The sequence below is a fragment of the Dermacentor andersoni genome, chromosome 7 (genome assembly GCF_023375885.2).
Source record: "Dermacentor andersoni chromosome 7, qqDerAnde1_hic_scaffold, whole genome shotgun sequence".
NCBI lineage: Eukaryota > Metazoa > Arthropoda > Arachnida > Ixodida > Ixodidae > Dermacentor > Dermacentor andersoni.
This window is the reverse complement of record NC_092820.1, coordinates 130491774-130509623: the sequence shown is the minus strand read 5'-3', so window position 1 is coordinate 130509623 and position 17850 is coordinate 130491774. Positions and strand designations below refer to the sequence as shown.

At 45.4% G+C, this 17850-nt stretch overlaps 1 protein-coding gene across 1 annotated transcript; it reads left to right on the top strand.

Moving 5' to 3' along the window:
- The first annotated feature begins 1655 nt into the window (after window positions 1-1655).
- LOC129385613 (uncharacterized) lies at window positions 1656-17328 on the top strand. The gene is made up of 5 exons (XM_055072408.2): window positions 1656-2099; window positions 4854-5188; window positions 9385-9622; window positions 13821-14114; window positions 15122-17328. Exons 1-5 carry the CDS (start codon window positions 1908-1910, stop codon window positions 15371-15373), a joined length of 1311 nt encoding a protein of 436 aa, XP_054928383.1. The 5' UTR covers window positions 1656-1907; the 3' UTR covers window positions 15374-17328.
- The last annotated feature ends 522 nt before the right edge of the window (window positions 17329-17850 follow it).

Genomic DNA, 17850 nt, shown 5'->3' with positions numbered 1-17850 from the left:
TGTAACTGCGACAGCGCTGAACTTTCGCAACACCACGCCTGCAATCTCAACGGCACCTTTCTTGCAGACGTCATCTCGTCCATTACTGGACGAAGTGCCCACTTCAGATTTCAAAAGAAACTCAAAGTGTGGGCATCGAGTGAACGACATTTATACAAAAGGATAGAAAGTTGGGCGAGTTGGTTCTTATGTTATGTTGTGATTGTATATATGTTCTTCGTTTCAATAAAATTTTAGTTGAGAGATAACGATCGTCCTGTCTGCTTCAAGTGTGTGTCCGCGTCCCTTCGCGCACCAATCCAACCCAATTCACGAACGCGGACACCAAGAAACCATGTACACGTTTGGCCCATTTTTCCATCACATATATATATATATATATATTGAAACTAACGGTGGTGGTTCCGGGCCCCCATGCGTGGCAATTCCCTCCTCGAAGAGCCAAAAAGCGTGTCGAGGGAGCTCCTGAACAACACTTTGTATTGTGGCGAAAGCGTTTAAATTGTGGATCCGGGACCTCAAAGAGCCGCGAAGTAGTGCTGCTGCACTTCTCTCGGATTTACCGCTAGACTATCGATAAACTCTTACAATAAAGACATTCCATAACACACTTAAGAAGAACATGCTACTGAAGTCGTGCTCCCTTGCTTGTTTGCTCGTTTCCAATGCCATGTCGCGTACCCACTACGGGGAATTGGCGAAGAAACCGGCTTAATGTGTTGTAGAAAACAGCACCTCTTTCTCTTCACACTCACTTTGGGGATAGAGGGCTTGGCCATAAGTTCTACGCTGCAAGAAGGCGACGAAAATCGAAAGCACAGCGAAGCACAATCTACAGCCTCGTATCAGGATTCATTGAAGCTATTTAAAGCGACTTTCAGACGCCACCCACGAGGTTTTGGAAAACCATAGCTACATGCAGAGAAAGAAACTGCACTGAAAAAAGACGCTGCATGTGAAGCCTCACTGGTGGTTGCTTACATGGAGGTCAGACGTAATTGTTCTGACGTTTTGAAATGGCTGTGCATGGCACAAACTTGGCCGTGTGTTCTTTATGAACTGCAGTTCATTCCTTTTATTGATCTTTTTCCTGCTCATGATTATTCATATGTAACGCCTACTGCATTTAGTTCGCTGCTTGCATATTATACACTCGAAAGCCATACAAAGTGCGTGTGCGTTAAATATGCGTCAATGTAAACATGGTATGAATTGTCTTTATAGAAACAAATGCCCATATAGCCTAAGCATGACCATCGGTTGGGCCTCATGCGCAGTGCATCACAGCATCTCTGCGTCCGTTTATCGAACGCATTGGCTATATTGCAGTCACATCTAAGCCCCCATATTGTTTTTGCCAAATTCTAATTCTCTAAATTAGACAAGAAGACTTAGCCATTCAGCACATCTCTTCTGCGTGAATTATAATCATTATCGCCCTCAGCGTAGGAACTCGGCGCTATCATGCACCAGAAACCAAAAAAATAGAAACAACTTACGATAACTACAAACGACCTTCTGGAGCGTAATTAATTTTTCTATTCTTTACATTGTCTTCTAAGTCGAAATTTAGGAGTCATCAAGCCATCCGGTGTTTACAAGTCCATCGATAACGCCGCATCTGCTCTGACGCGAGAGATCACGAAACTCACGCAAATGAACTTAAACCGGGCCCAGGTGGCGAAGGACTACCTGGACTTAGTGGGTACGAGCCATGACAGAGATTCATCATCATCATCATCATCATCATAATCCTTAGACAGCGCTGCGAACCATTAGACACCCATCACAAAATTTGCTCGCTCGGCTCCTCGGCGTCTCCGGCCCCCAATTGCGAGGGTCCAAGCCCGACGCTGTCTTCGTGGAACCCCATCTAGAAGACGTAGGAGTCCGCAGCGTCAGCAACCATGAGTCAAGGCAGACCGGGCCCGGCGCCGCGACGTGGCTCCGACATGGTGGTACTGGTAAGCGCGTCGCACACAAGGATGTGCGGCCCGGCGGCTGCCGTTGAACACGAGCGACAAGCGAGCGCGGCAGCCATTGAGGCACCAACTTCGTCACGTCGGAGGTCGTCGTACGTCGTGGCACAGCAACCGCAGGTGAGCGCTTTGTTTGACCGCAAGTATTTTCGTCGCTTCAGCCTCCATGATACGCTCGCGTGACGTCCACTCAGCCTTGAATTAACCGTAATGTGATAAAAAAGTGTCCACGAATGATCTCTGGAAGGCTTGCGTAAACGTCGAAGCGTGACAAGAACCAAAAAAAGACGAGTATGATATTGTTGGTTAGTTTTTTTATTTCCACAGTGATATAAAGTGCTGTGTTCTGAAATGGTTATACGCTGTTGTACCGATTAAGAACTACGCTTTTCAAAGTTGTTAGCTGCGAGTGCAACAGTTATGTCGTCTCCTTCTTTGTACTCTGACTATGCGCTGCTCCATGAGTATTCAATATAAACGCCCGCACCAACTTGCTCAATTTCCATCTTTCCAAACTTTTACAATACTATTTGCTGCTGAAAGCTGTGATGCAATTATGGGCTTATGATATTGTATTCTCTGAGTTAGGGCATTCACGCAAATAACTTCACAGATTGTGAAAGGCCACGAAAACGTAACGGTATGTCCACACTAGCGAAATAACGCGCACCACTAAATAGATAGATGAGAAAATCTTGGCGTCTTTGATAAACTGGATTCCAAACCTATTTCTTATAGTGCACGGCGTGCCACCAGTCGCGGAACTCATTGATAAGCGGCAGATTAGTCCACGTGGACTGGCATAGCGGTAAAAGTGGCCCTCTCTTGGTTGCTCCAGGAATCGTAGCTCATCGCAGTCATAGTGCTTCTATCGAATGCATCACGTGACTGCTGCGTTGGTTTTTGCCACTTTAACCGCTATGCCAGTTCACAGGGACTGGCATAGCGGTTAAAGTGGCCCTCTCTTGGTTGCTCCAGGAATCGTCGCTCATCGCAGTCATAGTGCTTCTATCGAATGCATCACGTGACTGCTGCGTTGGTTGCGGCGCCCGAGGAGGGCGTAAATGAATGCACAAAAATATCGTCTTTTCACCAAGTTGGAGGCGTTATCAGGTATAAGGCACTAACAGCGAGCATTTGCACGCCAATTGTCCGTGAAGCCATCACCATCTCTTTCTCTGCTCGGAAAGTCAGCCCAACCGGCGACTTTGCACTCGGCGAACTGGGTCCAATGTACTCAGTTCCTGATCAGTTTTAATCGACGCGTAGTTTTCCCGGCCGTTTGCAGAGACCACTTTTTCGATATTCTATCCCGGCTTGCGTGTTCAAATTCGGTCTTTCATTACAACGTATACATTTATTGTCTTCTTAGCAATCTGCAAACGTGGCAGCTGTATGTTTCTGTTGCACACTATGGATTTGCGTAAGAGCGCGTTGGTTGAATAAACTAAAGCATACCGTGACAGGACCATGAGTTGAGCCGCCATTTTCGATGAATTTTATTGCCTGATGCAACCTATTCGTTCCATCCTGAATCACTGCAGCGACAGAGACTAATACCAGTCCACATTAGCGCCTGTTGTCACGAGTAGATTTTCATGCGCACTCACGCCTATAGTGTGGTCGTACCTTCAGTGAACATGACGAAGCTCTTCACGAACCCCAATAAATAATTTCAGGGCACCAACTTTATCCAGAGTGGGAATGAAGTACGGTAACGTTATTCTGTCGCTAAAAACCTCTCCGCACCTCCCGAGAGAGTGAAAAGGAGGTAGGAGCGCGCGCCAGGTGGGGCTAGATAAAGGGGGGGGGGATGGAGTGCTAAGAAGCATTGCGCGCCGGGGCGGTAGGTGTCCCGTGGCAACAGGGGAGAGAAATAATGGAGAACGAAGCACCCCCTACGCGAACGCAACCTAGATATTTCAAGGCCCCTGCAATCTGCTTTATGACGTCATGCTACTAGGGCCAAAATTTCCAGTGCCAAGGCCGACGCGACGAAAGCAGTGGCCCCAAATCACCAAGGTTTACTCGGCAGCATTCCCATTATGAGGCAGTTGGCACTAGTAGCAGGGCGTCATCAAGCAGAGGGCACAGGCCTTGTTCTGTCATGGTGGCTTTGCCGACACGTGTCATTCATCACCGGATGCGATCACTCATGATCGCCTGGCCTTGCATGCCGGCCTCAAGCAGAGGCTTGGGCGTTCGTCGCGCGCTTTAGTGATAACCGGTACGCCGACCTGCATGGTTGCTTCCAGCCGATGAGACTTGTTCTCGCATCGTTGCAGTGGGTTCCAGTGCTTTCCTTCAATGGTTTTGTATTCTTTTATACAGAACATGCGGGAACGGATGACGGTCGCCCGGCACCTCTTGCTTTGGCCAGATCGCGCTCGCCGATTTTTTTTTTCTTTTTTGTACCGGTTTTCCGCCCTTCGTTCTACAAAGGATATCACAGAAATACGGCAGCATAACAAATCAAATATTCGAGAAAGCACGTTTCGACATGCCTACCGAAATTAGGGTTCTTCCCGTTTTATTCATATATTGAACTGTAAGAGCAGCTCTTATTGTCTATTTAATGATGCTAACAACTACAGCTAACGTGTGAACTCGGTTGACATACGACATTTTCGTAGTGATCAGTAAACACGGTTCAGCTTTCCTACACGGTTTGCTTTGTTCCGGCAACGCTTCCACGTTGCTTCCCAAAACCGGCGTTTATGAAAGGCTTTATAAAAACACATGAGCGCGTTTAAAAATATTGGCACAAGGTAGAGATTTGTGATTCAATTCTGATCCGAAGCGTCCTATTAAATACGTGACGCGCGTCAAAATCAATAACCTGATTCGTACGTGCTGTTCATTCCCCTATCGAAGAACGCTGTGGTGACTGAAGAGACCAACGGGCAGGACTTCGAATGTAACGTCGGCGTTGCCTTCGAGGAAGAAAGCCGGACGCCGATCGTTCGCCTCGTTCACCATGGGCCCAGGGCGTACGTGGAAATGATCGACCGTGAGGCTCATTCCAACAGACACTCGTCGTCGCCGCAGCCACCCATGGTGGTGAGCCGTTCACCGTCACCACTAAGCCGGACATCTTCTCCATTCAGTCGTCCCCCAACGCCCATTGCACGCCCTTCGTCTCCGAAATTCAGAGCCATGTCACCAATGCAGGTGGCCAGGCTGTCCTCGTACAGGGCGGCCAATACCAGGTAAGAAGGCACTCTTTTGAAGTTTCTCTTACGTGAATGAATCGCTAATTTTGCCATATTGCTATAGACCAGTATTCCGGACGTCCAATGACGAAGAAGGCAGTGGTGCGAAAACGACGCCGACGAGTAGCGGCTAGTGCGGGATATTGCATTTTTTGCCAAGTGCAGCCTATGTATCTGCTTGTATGCTTGAATATGGCTTCGCGTCTGCGTCTTCCCACGTAACAATGTAAAAAAGTCAGTGTTACGGTGACGAGATTTTATATCTAGTCTTCTTTGTAAGCCGGTTGTTGAAGTTAACTACATGACATGCGCGAGGGGCCTTTGCGTATGGCACTATTATTTTTCTCATGTTAGGAGACACCAGCTACTATACGAAGAATAACTACCTTAAAGCAGGGAAGATATAGAAGATAGCAGTAGGCATGACCCACAACTCATATAATAAAATAAAGCTACCACGTGCCAAAATCTAAATGAATATGGAAAAGAGTAGTAATAAAGGTTCACGGTGATCCTATGGGCCGCTTGATTGCAATGGACAAGGGACCCGTACAATTGAGGCGCATTGTACAATATATATGGCCGAATGTCTGTTGTTCTGGCGTTCAGAAAAAAAGCTAATACTTCCAATTAATCCCAGAAACGCTATATCTCGATTAAATATATTACCAGCTAATCAGCAGACAATGCAATATGGACACGTGAAAGTTTTCCCTTGGAGAACTGGTTAAATCATAAATTATTCACACTATTACTGCTTTGAAAGAAATAGCTGCGCCAGATACCTCTACAATCAATGGACCCGATCCCGGCGTCCCACTTACACAAATGTCAGCTACATTTCCCTGCGCGAACGGACTTGCTTCTGACGTTTCCTCTTCCTTTCGTTTGTTCACTGTCTTTTTTTGCTGCATGAAGTCCTTCACCGCCTTTCTGAAATTTATGAGTGAGACTGTAACGTCTGTATGTTTAATGAACAGAAAAATGTCCGCCAATACACGTTCCCTAATTTTAGACTGCTCAATTACTCAACCAAGAAACCCGCTAATGAAGGGCTGGGCCACTGCTTCGCTAAGAACATAATGACGCCTACGTGACTCTTACGTTACTTCGAGAGATTCTAGGTGAGAAGAGATACCTCAGAACGCACTTCCACTTCATTATTATCTACAGTATGCTAAAAATTCACGAGTGGCAATCAGAGCGGTTCAAGACCTACAGAGCGCTACAAAAGAGCAATGAAGGCTTTAGGAAAGCGATATTCATTACGAGAAGTTGTAGACTCGTAATATGTATAAGCACTACATTGAGCACAGTTGCTTGTCAGGGATGCGTAAAAGAGCTTGAAGAAGAGACGATGGAGCGTGTTTCAGTATGTACTCGTTTTCCAGGTCACAATATCGGCGCAGTGCAATTGTTTCTCTCATTAGGTTTAATAGTCAAGCGTCACTTATAGCAATCTTACAGCGACTTACGATGGCGGAATACCTTTGAAGGAGAACGAAGCCTACCTAAATGTCGCTATACTTCACGTACAAAAAAAAATACAAAATATAGACGTAAGAGTTCAGATTCGCCACGGATCTGTTATTTTAAGGTTGCACTCAAAGTTCATTTTCCAAAGAACTGGCGAACGCATCGTGCAATCTATAAAAGATCGTATTTCACGAAACGACTGTTTTATTCATGAGCTCCTTAAAACCCGTCGGCTAAATTCTAAATAGTATATACGGTGCGTAATCTTGAAGCCCGCCGGTACTCAAGTTCTACAAATACAACCTCTGTACGGCGTGAGTTAAAGTACATCTTCTGCAGTATTACAACTATTCTTGCTTTCTTTGTCAATTCTGTAAGAAATACCGCAATAGTCAGTCAGCTTACAAGCTACTAGCTTACATGCGAAGCCCACAGTGGTGATTAAAATTCGCTACTACGTATGCACCTTGAGAAGTTCACAAGGTTGGAAGTTTGGCACTTTGGCATTCCATAAGGATGACTAACGAGGTGTAATCTGGACAAAGACAAAAATACTTTCAACAACTTATCCTTGCGACGTTGTTGCTATATTATACCCCACAGACAGCATAGTGTCACAGACATCTGTGTCAGTGCCGCAGATACAAGAACACCAGGAAGAAGCTGCAACCAGTCAGACCTACGTAACGCATGGGTGCATTGCAATAAAAGCAGCATATTTTGCTGCCAAGTCAATAGAAGGCATGCTTACAGATGTGGCACCAAGTTTCCCTGCCACTTCCTTTCCAATAATGACTCTTTTAAGCTGTTTCTTGTGTCGTCCAGTTCTCCCCAGCTCTCAAACAATGGGTGGCAGCCACATATTTTCCACAGCATTGTACGAAAGCCAACAGCAAGGTTTTTTTCGCGTTGGAAAACTGCGCCGTCAACCGATCATTTAGGCATCGGCAAGTTTGACAAACACAACTGCTGTCAAATGATGCGGTTGTGCAATGAACCCAGCCCTCAGTACAATATATAAACTTGTCCTGGCTGGTATTCTCGCAGCAGGGAAATTGAGAGCCTTTGAATTTGTAATCTTGCATTGCTTAATCAGCTTCTTTGGAGCTGAAAACACCACGTGCATAAATTCACACGGAGAAATTTTGTTCAAAGTATGGTGGACAGAGTGTATGCATAGCAGCACACTTATGGGACTTCAATTCTCCCCGGCTCCACTCACAGAATGACTGACGTCATGGCGTCTCAATAGATATATTCAGTTGCGTATACCAGCAACCCGTTGGTATAGCCTGCGTCAACCAGCTGCTTTGGATAAAATGTGGTGTCTACTGCATGTCGGCATGACTTCTTCAAAGCATTGTTTAAACACACATATACAAGAGCCTTCTATACATATTTAGAACGTGGTGAGCGGTTTTAACAGGAGAGGTTTGTTTGCACGTATCTCGTAACAAGAAGAAACGTTATCATGCTAAAGCAACTAGTGAAGCCCCCTCTCTGCCCCCCCCCCCCAAAAAAAAATACATGGCACCGTTCTCCGATAGCTGAGAGGCCACTTTTAGCTTTGAAGAACACACTGGAATTTTCGGCAACAGAGTGTTGACCTAAGCCTCTGTGCCTAAGAGCAATTGATAAGCAAAAAAATCATCGACATGTCGAAGTGTTGACAACCACTGTTTCTTGTCAATTTTTGGACAGCGCACCACCAGGACGAGTTAAATCCATATCGCTATGCGAGCTAATAATATATGAATTAATACTGTCTTCCTTAAAATGAGGGCACTCTTCCCAAGAAATGAAATTGGATGTTAGATAAAAATCTAAAAGTTAGAAGAGATTACCACATAGAAGATCAGAATCATTCTAGAAATCGATGCCAGGAAGTTTCTCGACGATCTATTCAACATGGAAGAGCAATACAGCATGAGGAAAATAATTTTAAAAATTGAATGTCAACGGAAAAACCTCACGGCATTTGCAATCATGATCATCATCATCAGCAGCAGCAGCAACTGCACCCGACACCTATTTTTTCGTGCATTGTAGAGAAAGACCCCTCCAGCGATTTCCAGTTAATTACCCCGGTGTTGTGCTAGCTCGTTCTAACTTACACCAGCTATTTTACTAATTTATTCGCCCCATTTCCTTTCTGGCATCCTCGATTGCGCTTCCCTTCTCTTAGCAGCAAGTCTTTAACACTAATGATCCACCGCTCATCTCCCATTCTGATTACTTGGCCCACCCAGCTCCATTTTTCTCTTTTCTTAACTAGAAGGTGGGCTGTCCTCATTGTTTGCTGGTCTACGCCATTCTCTTCCTTTGTCTTAACGTTACGCCTAGCATTTTTCGTTTCTGCGCTCTGAGTGCATTGCTTAACTTGACTTTGAGCTTCTTTTGAACCTCTAATTTTCTGTCCCATATCTACACTTCTTTCTTTCAAGGACAGTGCTCATTGAAAAGTCGGGATTATGTAATGTTTGCCACCGTGTGCACTCCAACCCATTTTTTTCTCGTTTGTAAATTTCCTTCTTATGAAGAGGGTCGATTGTCAGTAATTAACGTAGATAAGCGTAAGTAGGCATCATTTTACGAACACGAGAACTTGTGTAAATACGGAGCTATCATTCGGAACAAGGCAGCGGCTTTTCACGAGTGATAGACATCCTTGGGAAACACTGCCGGTTTAACAAATGAATTTCAATATTTCGTTACAGCAACGTTGGAAGTCCGATGTCACCACGGTTCCCGCAGCCGGCACTTGACTCCCGGTGCATCGGCCACAAGCGGAGCCGTTCGGGTTCGTGGCCCTTCCCGAGGTCGGCGCCCTCGTCAAGGCCCCAATCGGGCACAGCGCTGCTCAAGATCGTCGAGGACTGCATGCTCTGTGCCAAGAAGAGCAAGATGCTCGACGAACAGCGCGCAGCTCTTGCCGCGAGTCCGAACGACCTGCAGGTATGTCGCTCGGCATGGGCGGCCAGTGTTCACATATGGCACACCCTCAATCTCGTTCTGTAAGCTTCAGAAAGTAAGCGGAACATTTTTTTACAAGTATGCTTTAACATTTTAATGGAGCTTATGTCTGACGAGAATGGAGGAATATGTATATATGAAAAGCAGAGATGAGTACCGTAGAAGGAAGAGATGACCTCCGGAAATATTTATTTAACGTAAGTTCCACCAAGTAAAAGTAGAACCTTGTTGCAGGACTCAGCCGTCGTTCACATCAGCCTGCTTTGTGTCCACTGCAGAATGAAGGCGTCTCGCTGCGATCTCCAGTGTGCCAGTCTTTCGATAGCTCGCTGCAAGATACGCCTGCAAATTTGTAAATTTCATCATACCGCCTGACTCTCTGCCGTCCTGCGCTTTCCTTCCCTTGGCGCTTATTCTGTCACTCTAAGAGACCACTGCTTACCAGCACTACGCATTACACGGCTTGATTAGCAATTTTTTTTCTTATAGTCAACCAGCATATTGTCACGTGCTAGTGACGGTGAAGAAGGCAACAAAACTGATTAACGAAACTAGCGTTTTATTGGGCGAAATTGTGCCCTCAAAAGCAGGCCACACTCAAAGAACGATGGCGGCGAATACGCTAGGCGAACGTAAAAAATCTTATCAGTGGGTCAAGCGCGGTGGTTTTTATACATCAGTCGTCGAATGCTCCAGAGTAATCGCTGGGACCCACGTGCCTTCCACAAAGTTCTACATTAATCGCGTCGCGCACACATGCAATCAGATTACGCAAGGTTTGGTCACAGACAGCGCATGGAAGCATCGATAACATTCCGGAAACTTCCGGTACGTGCAGGCGCGTGCTGCGCTGTGCGATAACAGTTGTTAGGCGGTGAAACGCGTCGCCCGATAAAGGCAAACAAATACATGCGTCAAGATCCGCTACCTCTGTTTGCTGTGTAATCCAACCGCTGTCTACCCACCTTTTAGCCGTACGCCTTCCATGTTATTAAAATTTCTGCCCCGTATATTACTACCAGTGAAATGGAATGATTTTACGCATCCTTTCAAGAATAGCGGTAAGCCGTCCGTCTTTATTTCTTAATGCCTGCCCTATGCTTAGAAAGAAAACAACAGAACCATGTCTTCTATGCCGATGAAACGAACGCTCAACGGAGGGCCCAAAATGGACCTTAGCGATAATTCATGGATCAGGTTGACCTCGTGTACCGCTCTGTTATTAACATCACCCTAACGAAGCGTCACGTGTTCTATTTATTCTTGTTAATTAAATATCATGTACTGATTACTGAAATATCATGTACTGAGCCTGTTTTTGTGGGCACAGGTTCGCCCAACAAAAGTTAGTTTTGTCTTTCACAGTATTGCTACTGCGTTCTTTGGCGCCACTACCACGTGACATTATCTTTAAATATCATGTGTCTACGCGCCTGAGGGCACCGCCAACAGGGCTCTCAAACCTGCTCAGTGGGAAGGCAATCACTCGGTCTCTAGTGCGCCAACACTCTGCACGTTGCGTTGCGTATGCGGTTGTACTGAATATAACCGGTCGGCAGTTTCGTTCCAGCTTTCCTGCACACAACCTCCGTCTGTGCCGGTGCAGTGAGCTACCCAATTCGTTTGTTCGCTTCTCGAAGAATGTTTTCCCTTTCCCGTGGCCACATTCTGGTACGCCTGCGATTCTCCCATCATGCCTCATTGGGGCACGCCACAAGAACCAGCTCAAACGCGACGCGCTGTGTCATAAAAATACGCACCATAAAAATAGAGCTACGCAAGACATATATATCGCCGCAAAACAATTGAATTTGATGTTTTTCTTAAGGCGCTAACCGCCTGCAATAGGCATACTTGCCCGTAAATAGGTTATATGAAATGTTCGACTAAGTTTTACGAAAATTCAGCTCCCAAAAATTTCGCTAGTAGGTTTCCGTACCTATATACGGTTATGGTTAAGGCAGAAAGGTGCTTCTAAAGATACTTAGACACGGCTAGCTGCCACGTGTCCTTTTCCGACGCAATTGTTCTAAACGACATTTTAGTTTTGTGCGTTTGAATGCTGAAAACTATTTCTAGCTCTACACCGTTCGCTTTCACAACACTCAAGGCAAGCTTTTCTATATTAAGCCTTTTCAACAGACGGCTCGCTCTCGTTTTTATCTACTTGATTTTCACCGAAACTGGTTTAAAACTCATTCCAAGAACTTCCATGGCTTTTTCGGTGAAGATAATATCTTGTCGGAATTCTACTCGTCGCAATAACAGTAAATTGAGTATTGGCCCTTCGCTATATTTTTGTTCCGAAAACAAGCTCAGAGTTCTTACTTCTGATAAAGAACGTTTCTTTGTGACTATTACATTTAGTATACTTTCACCGAAAAAGCCAATGGAAGTTCAGGGGAAGAATTTGAAACTAGTTTCGGTGAAACGCGAGGAGGTAGAAACGAGAGCGAAGCGTCTGCTGGAAATGCTTATTCTAGAAAACCTTGACACGTGTGCGGAGAAAGCAAAAGGTGTTGTGCGAGAAATATTTTTTTACTGTTAGAAGTTTTCCTGTGCGGGAATGATGTAAGAAAGGCACCTGTTTCGAATAAGTTGACACAGACAAGTTCTTGAAGCAGGTGAAATTTGAAACATCACAGTCCCTGAAAGACTTACTGGGACGCAAAAAAATAACTAAACAAAAATCAATGCGCGGTAGTCAGATGCAGTATAACGCGACCTGCTGAGACAAAAACAACTGAAAAAACATTGTTATAAAAAAAAACGACTGCTTCTTAAGCTCGAGTGTGGGAGACGCTTCTTTGGTAGCTAGAGCAACCTTGAAGCATGAAAACAAAAATGTCGCACGTTCGCCCGGAACACGAAGCATCGATGCGATAGCAAACTTTTACATATCCATACGAAGCAAGGATATTAACTTTATGAGGCGTACGAGCTTCTCAACATTCGTTAATTGCTTGGTTTCAAGCTTGGCGAGATTCGTCAAGTTGCTTTTAAGCATCTTTTTTTCCCGTAATACTCTACCATCAATGTACCTAGCTTGTGTATCATGTCGTGAAATAAACTCAAACCTAAATTAGCGTCCTATCATGCACACGCAGGCAAACATGAACACATCTGACTCGGAGTCCGCGGACACTGGCTGTCAAAATACTGGCGTGAGGAAGAGCGGCAGCTGCAGCAGTTAGCTGCGAGAACAGCTCACCCGAAGCCATCACCCAACGTCCCACATAGACTCTGTACCAACCACAGATCGCGTTCAGTTTGGAAAACCGCGTTCAGCAGCACAATACACAGCAGAGACCAGAGTAGGAGCTCCCCCCCTCCCTATCTGCTGCACTGCGCGCGGAGTAGGTCGGCGCACCTCCTCCACACCTTCCTTCTTCTGGGCTAAAGCTTGCACACTGTTACGCTACAGTGTAGGATAGTCTAGGATACGCTACCGCGATGGTATCGCGCTGGAGTGTCCATATACTTGTCATCGCAAGAAAGTTAGGGGTGTCAGCATGGACCCATCGAGCTGCGTACTTTGCTTTTAGGCCTATCCCTCCTGTGGTCCGCATTTTCCTCTTCGCGCTTCAATTCTACCAGTAATGTAATGCTAACCCGCTCTCAAGCTTTGCATTTTCAAGTCATATATCGACAGCTCTCCAACTGAGAGTTGATATTAACGGCAACCTTTTGATAGTCATCCAGGGAGGATGCTGCCATTCGAGTAAAATTATACGTACGCATATGTTTTTCGGCATTGGGCTACATCGAGCGCAACAATAGGATATCAACTTCGCAAATAACGCGCTATAGTTGTCTAATCAATAAATACGGGAAGCAAATGCGAGCCATTCTTACTGCTCCCGTGCTAAGAATTTAAGGAGATAATAAAATATGGGCCCGACATCCTGCATAGTTTTACTACCTGGCTTGAAAAAAGAACGCTGTAACAAAGATACGTAGTGGAATATGGACGGCATGGTTCATTGCGAGAGATTGCTCTTTCTTTAGTCCACGCCTAACTTAGGTACACCAGCCCATGCTCAGCAGCACATGCCTAAGCCAGTAAGCCACTGCTGCGGATTGTTTTATTTCGGATTTTTCAGAATCTGTGTCGTTTAAGGGGATCACTGAACCCGCAGTGGGCGGCAGAGACTTGAATACATGTGTGCCTTTCGTGTAGAGACGAAGGGAGGTCACCGATATCGTGCCCTCTGCGTGTCCGGCGCCCCCGGTCGGATCGTCGGCGACAGCCGCAATCGTAGCCGCAGCAGCATCAGCCGCCGGCATTCAACTGGAAGCCAACGGCAACGAAATCGAACCCTGCCTGGACTGCCTGGAGGAGTTTGTGCGCCGCAAGCGAGTCGAGAAAGGCGAAGCTGGGATCACTTCTGCGGAGCGGCTGTGCGAATTGAAGGGGAAAGCGGGGCAATTCCAGCGCGCCTCGTCGCCCCTGGCTTCCTCCGAGAGGAAGGAGGTAGGACGGGAATTTAGGGCCTAACGCGCACTTTTATCTCGACTTCCAACATCATCTAGGCTACAATATGAGGAAGCTGATTTGTAGGACTTAGTGTAGTGCTCAAGTGGACTAACCGACAGGGGTCATGAGTGCAGACGAGTGCAATCTTTCAAGCTGACTTGATTGCTCACTTGTTTGCACGTGCATTGTTCGTCGTCCATTTGTGCACACATGTTCGTGCGGTTCATCCCTTGTGTTTTGTAGAATCAAGAAGTGGATTCACCGAAGAAGGCGAACCTGTAACTTTATCATTTTTAATGCCATCCACCTAAAAAACCGGGTAGCGGTGAACAGTCACGCAGCCTACCTGACCTAATATAATTAGGTCTTACCTTCCATGTGCAGTCTCGTATTTTGCAATGGTAAGAGTAATTTTTCCCAGAATACATGTAATATGGTAACTATAAATTCAAACAGCGCTTAAACGACAGGACCAGAATGAGGAGGAGACAAACACGGCGCTGAACTTACAACTGATTTATTTGAAGTAAAAAGTCAACATATGCAACACCAACTCGCCCAATCCGCTGCCCTTCTACATGTAATATTACTCATCGGATCTGTGATATTTTTTCTCGTGCTCGAAAACGCCCAAAGCGAGGTGAAACAGGGTTTTATCCACATAGAAAACGTGGCTATGAGAGAAGCAACACTGCGCAATAAATATTCTGCGAATACAGAAAAACTCTAACCCTTTTTACGCGTAGTAGGAAATAAAGTCGCATGCTTATTGTTTAGAGAAAAGACGGGGACTGCGGGAGATGGAAATTCAAGACGATGAGCAAAACGCGAACAAGGTGAATGCAGGAGCCTGCATTCACCTTGTTCTCGTTTTGCTCATCCTCATGCATATTGATTGTTTTATAAGGTTTATTTGAAACGTCTCTATAATGCTTCGCTTAGCGCAGATTCTAACAAGTGCGTGAATACGGCGTCTGTCCCATAGCAATATTACTTCCTTGCAGGTTTTGAAGGCGACGACCGTCAGCAGTCGCGTGTCCACTACAGATATTGCCGTGAGCAAGCGTCCTGGCTCTCGAAACGCGCCCGCAGGTGGCGCCACTGACGGCGTCTCCTCAGCCTGCACTGGTCAAACCTCATCGTCCATCCATCAGGGCCCCGCGTCCAGTTCCCCGCAGTCGCCGTCGCCCTATCGCTGTCCCGTATGCAACGCCTGCAAGTGCTGTGGCTCTATCCCGCCGAACTGCAAGACCTAGAGTAGCCGAAAAATTGCAAGCAGTAAAGAAAGCGATGCGTTGCACAAAATCTATGCATAGATGGGCCACAATTCATCAAGAATTCACTTTTTTACTGCCGTCGTCTTTTCAACAATACGGTTCGAGTTGTGCTAAAAAAAAATTGCACACTCAGCAGCAGAATCGAAAAAAGGAATCGGTTATACAATACCGCACGCGACCCAAGAGAAATGTAAACACCTGCGATCAGGCTTGTGACTAAAACCTCGGTGTAGACAACCAGGAAGTCCTCTTCATTGCATAGAAGTGTGCGTGAACCGACTACTAGAGAAAGAAATTTTCGATACTGTTACGCCTTTTTAATTAAATTTAGGATGCGGAAGATAGAACGAAAAGTGGAGAAAAAATGGCGTCTGAGCTCCCACTTGCGGACGACTTTGCGATTACCTGCGTGCTGCCGTCCTCATTGAGAACCCGTATGTGCGAAAGTGAATAAAACAAAACAAAAAACAAAACCTGCAGAAACCGAGAAACTGTATCACGCTAATGAAAAAAAAGCACTTTCTTGGCTCATCTAGTTCTATGTCCCTTGTTATTTTGGCGGAACTACTGAGTTACAAATATGGCAGGATATAATATGGCCACCAAAAAAGGAGGAATACCACCACTGCAAATTAGAGAGAATGGGCATGTACTTGAAATGTCAATGTTTACTTTAGTAGTACAGTGCGTGAGAAAAGTCGAAATACAACTTAGTTAATTTCACTTTAGAAACACTACAAACAAGCTCAGAGTGTGCTTCTTTACTACAGAACCTACGACTAAAGCGTACAGCATCCATTTGGGCGTGAGAATGTTAGCAGCGTACCAAATTTCTGAACCAGCGCAGCACAGATGCGAAACATCCCATTTCTAGGTGGAGCAAAAAAAAAAGTGCAGTACTTAATCCCGCCTAACGTTATTGTAGTGGAGCCTGAAGTGCTGTGTTGGTGAAGGACGACTACAACTGAAGAGAACAAGATGGAGGTGAACTTGTACTGCCTGGAAGAGCCGCAGAAGTGTTCGTAGATGGATCAGCTCTGAGCAGCCAGCATAAATAGCCCTTCGCCGTTGAATTAAGTGGGGATGTGACAAAGCACTAGGCGCTAACCCTTTTTTTTTTCTTGCCACGAGAAACAGTTGCACTCGATATTTTCACAAACCATCACACGGTAATGCACGTAATAATAAAGCCATCGACATGCAACAATTCTTATTCTACAATTCTTGCTCAGATTGGGTCCTGCAATATGAGTCAGTGACATCTGCGCATTCGTCAATGGCGCTGTATATGTCCTGCTGGTGATGAAAATTGGTTGTACGTGTTTTTTTTTTTTTTTTTCAGGAGACGAAGTGTTCTTTTTTTATCGGACGATGCATTGTAAAAGAAGAAAAGCGGTTGCTGGCAAGGCACTCTCCCCCCCCCCCCCCAAAAAAAAAAAAAAAGAGAGAAGAAAGGACATTCACAGAGCAAATAAGAGCGAAACTAAAGTGCTTGGTGTCCGGGTCTCCTGAGGGCCCCAAAACTATTCGCGACGCGACAGGAACGAGGCTCTAAACTCTGCAGTGCTTGGCGAACTGCGTTCTTATGCGATGAAAAAAAAAATAAAAGACGTCGTTCTCGAACTCTACAGCTCCAACCAAAAAAAATTATAGTTTCTTTATTTTAAGCACGCTGTAAAGCCATCCGTGATAATAAAACAATTGTCACGAGAAAGCCTGCAGTCAAGCGAATTTATCTATTTTCTTACGTGAGAAACGCAGGAACGGGCTCAATAAGCAAACTGCAAGACAAACTTCAAAAACACTTGATGCCTTTAGGACAGTGACAGTGACAAGAACTTTATTAAGAGTGTCCTGAGGAACGTGATTGGGGGAACCGAAGGTTCCCCGATCAAGTTGGTGGCTCCGCCCACGACGGGACAGGGAGATGGTGACTCTCCGCGACGTCGCATGCCCTCTGGCCGGCCTTTAGGAGAAAATAATAATTTACCTCCATGCAGAACGAAAAATGTGGGTATGAAATTCTGCATATGAAATAGCAAACAGAAGTATATAAGAAATTGAACCATGAAGTTTCTAACCATGAAAAAATGAAGGACAACCTAACAATTCAGTAAACCGTATCGCAATGATCTTTTAAACGGGAGAAACTCAACAGTTATTTCCACCATACTGCTGCTTTGTTTATAGGGGTATACTAAAATTGCTGTTTACAATATGTCTGCGTGTTTCAGACTCGCATATTTATTCGCTTTTTTTTAAGCTTCGACGCCCCAGTACTGCAGTTTGCAGAATTCGGATGTCGTTTTTCACAGTTTTAGTGTTTTAGTTTGAGCTTGACTATAAGTCGTTCTCAATGTGAAGTCTCATACTCTCTTTATAAAATGGTATGAAATAAGGAACTCAGCTGCTTTTATTTTACTTACATTGGTATTTATGATAGGTATTTTCCTGGT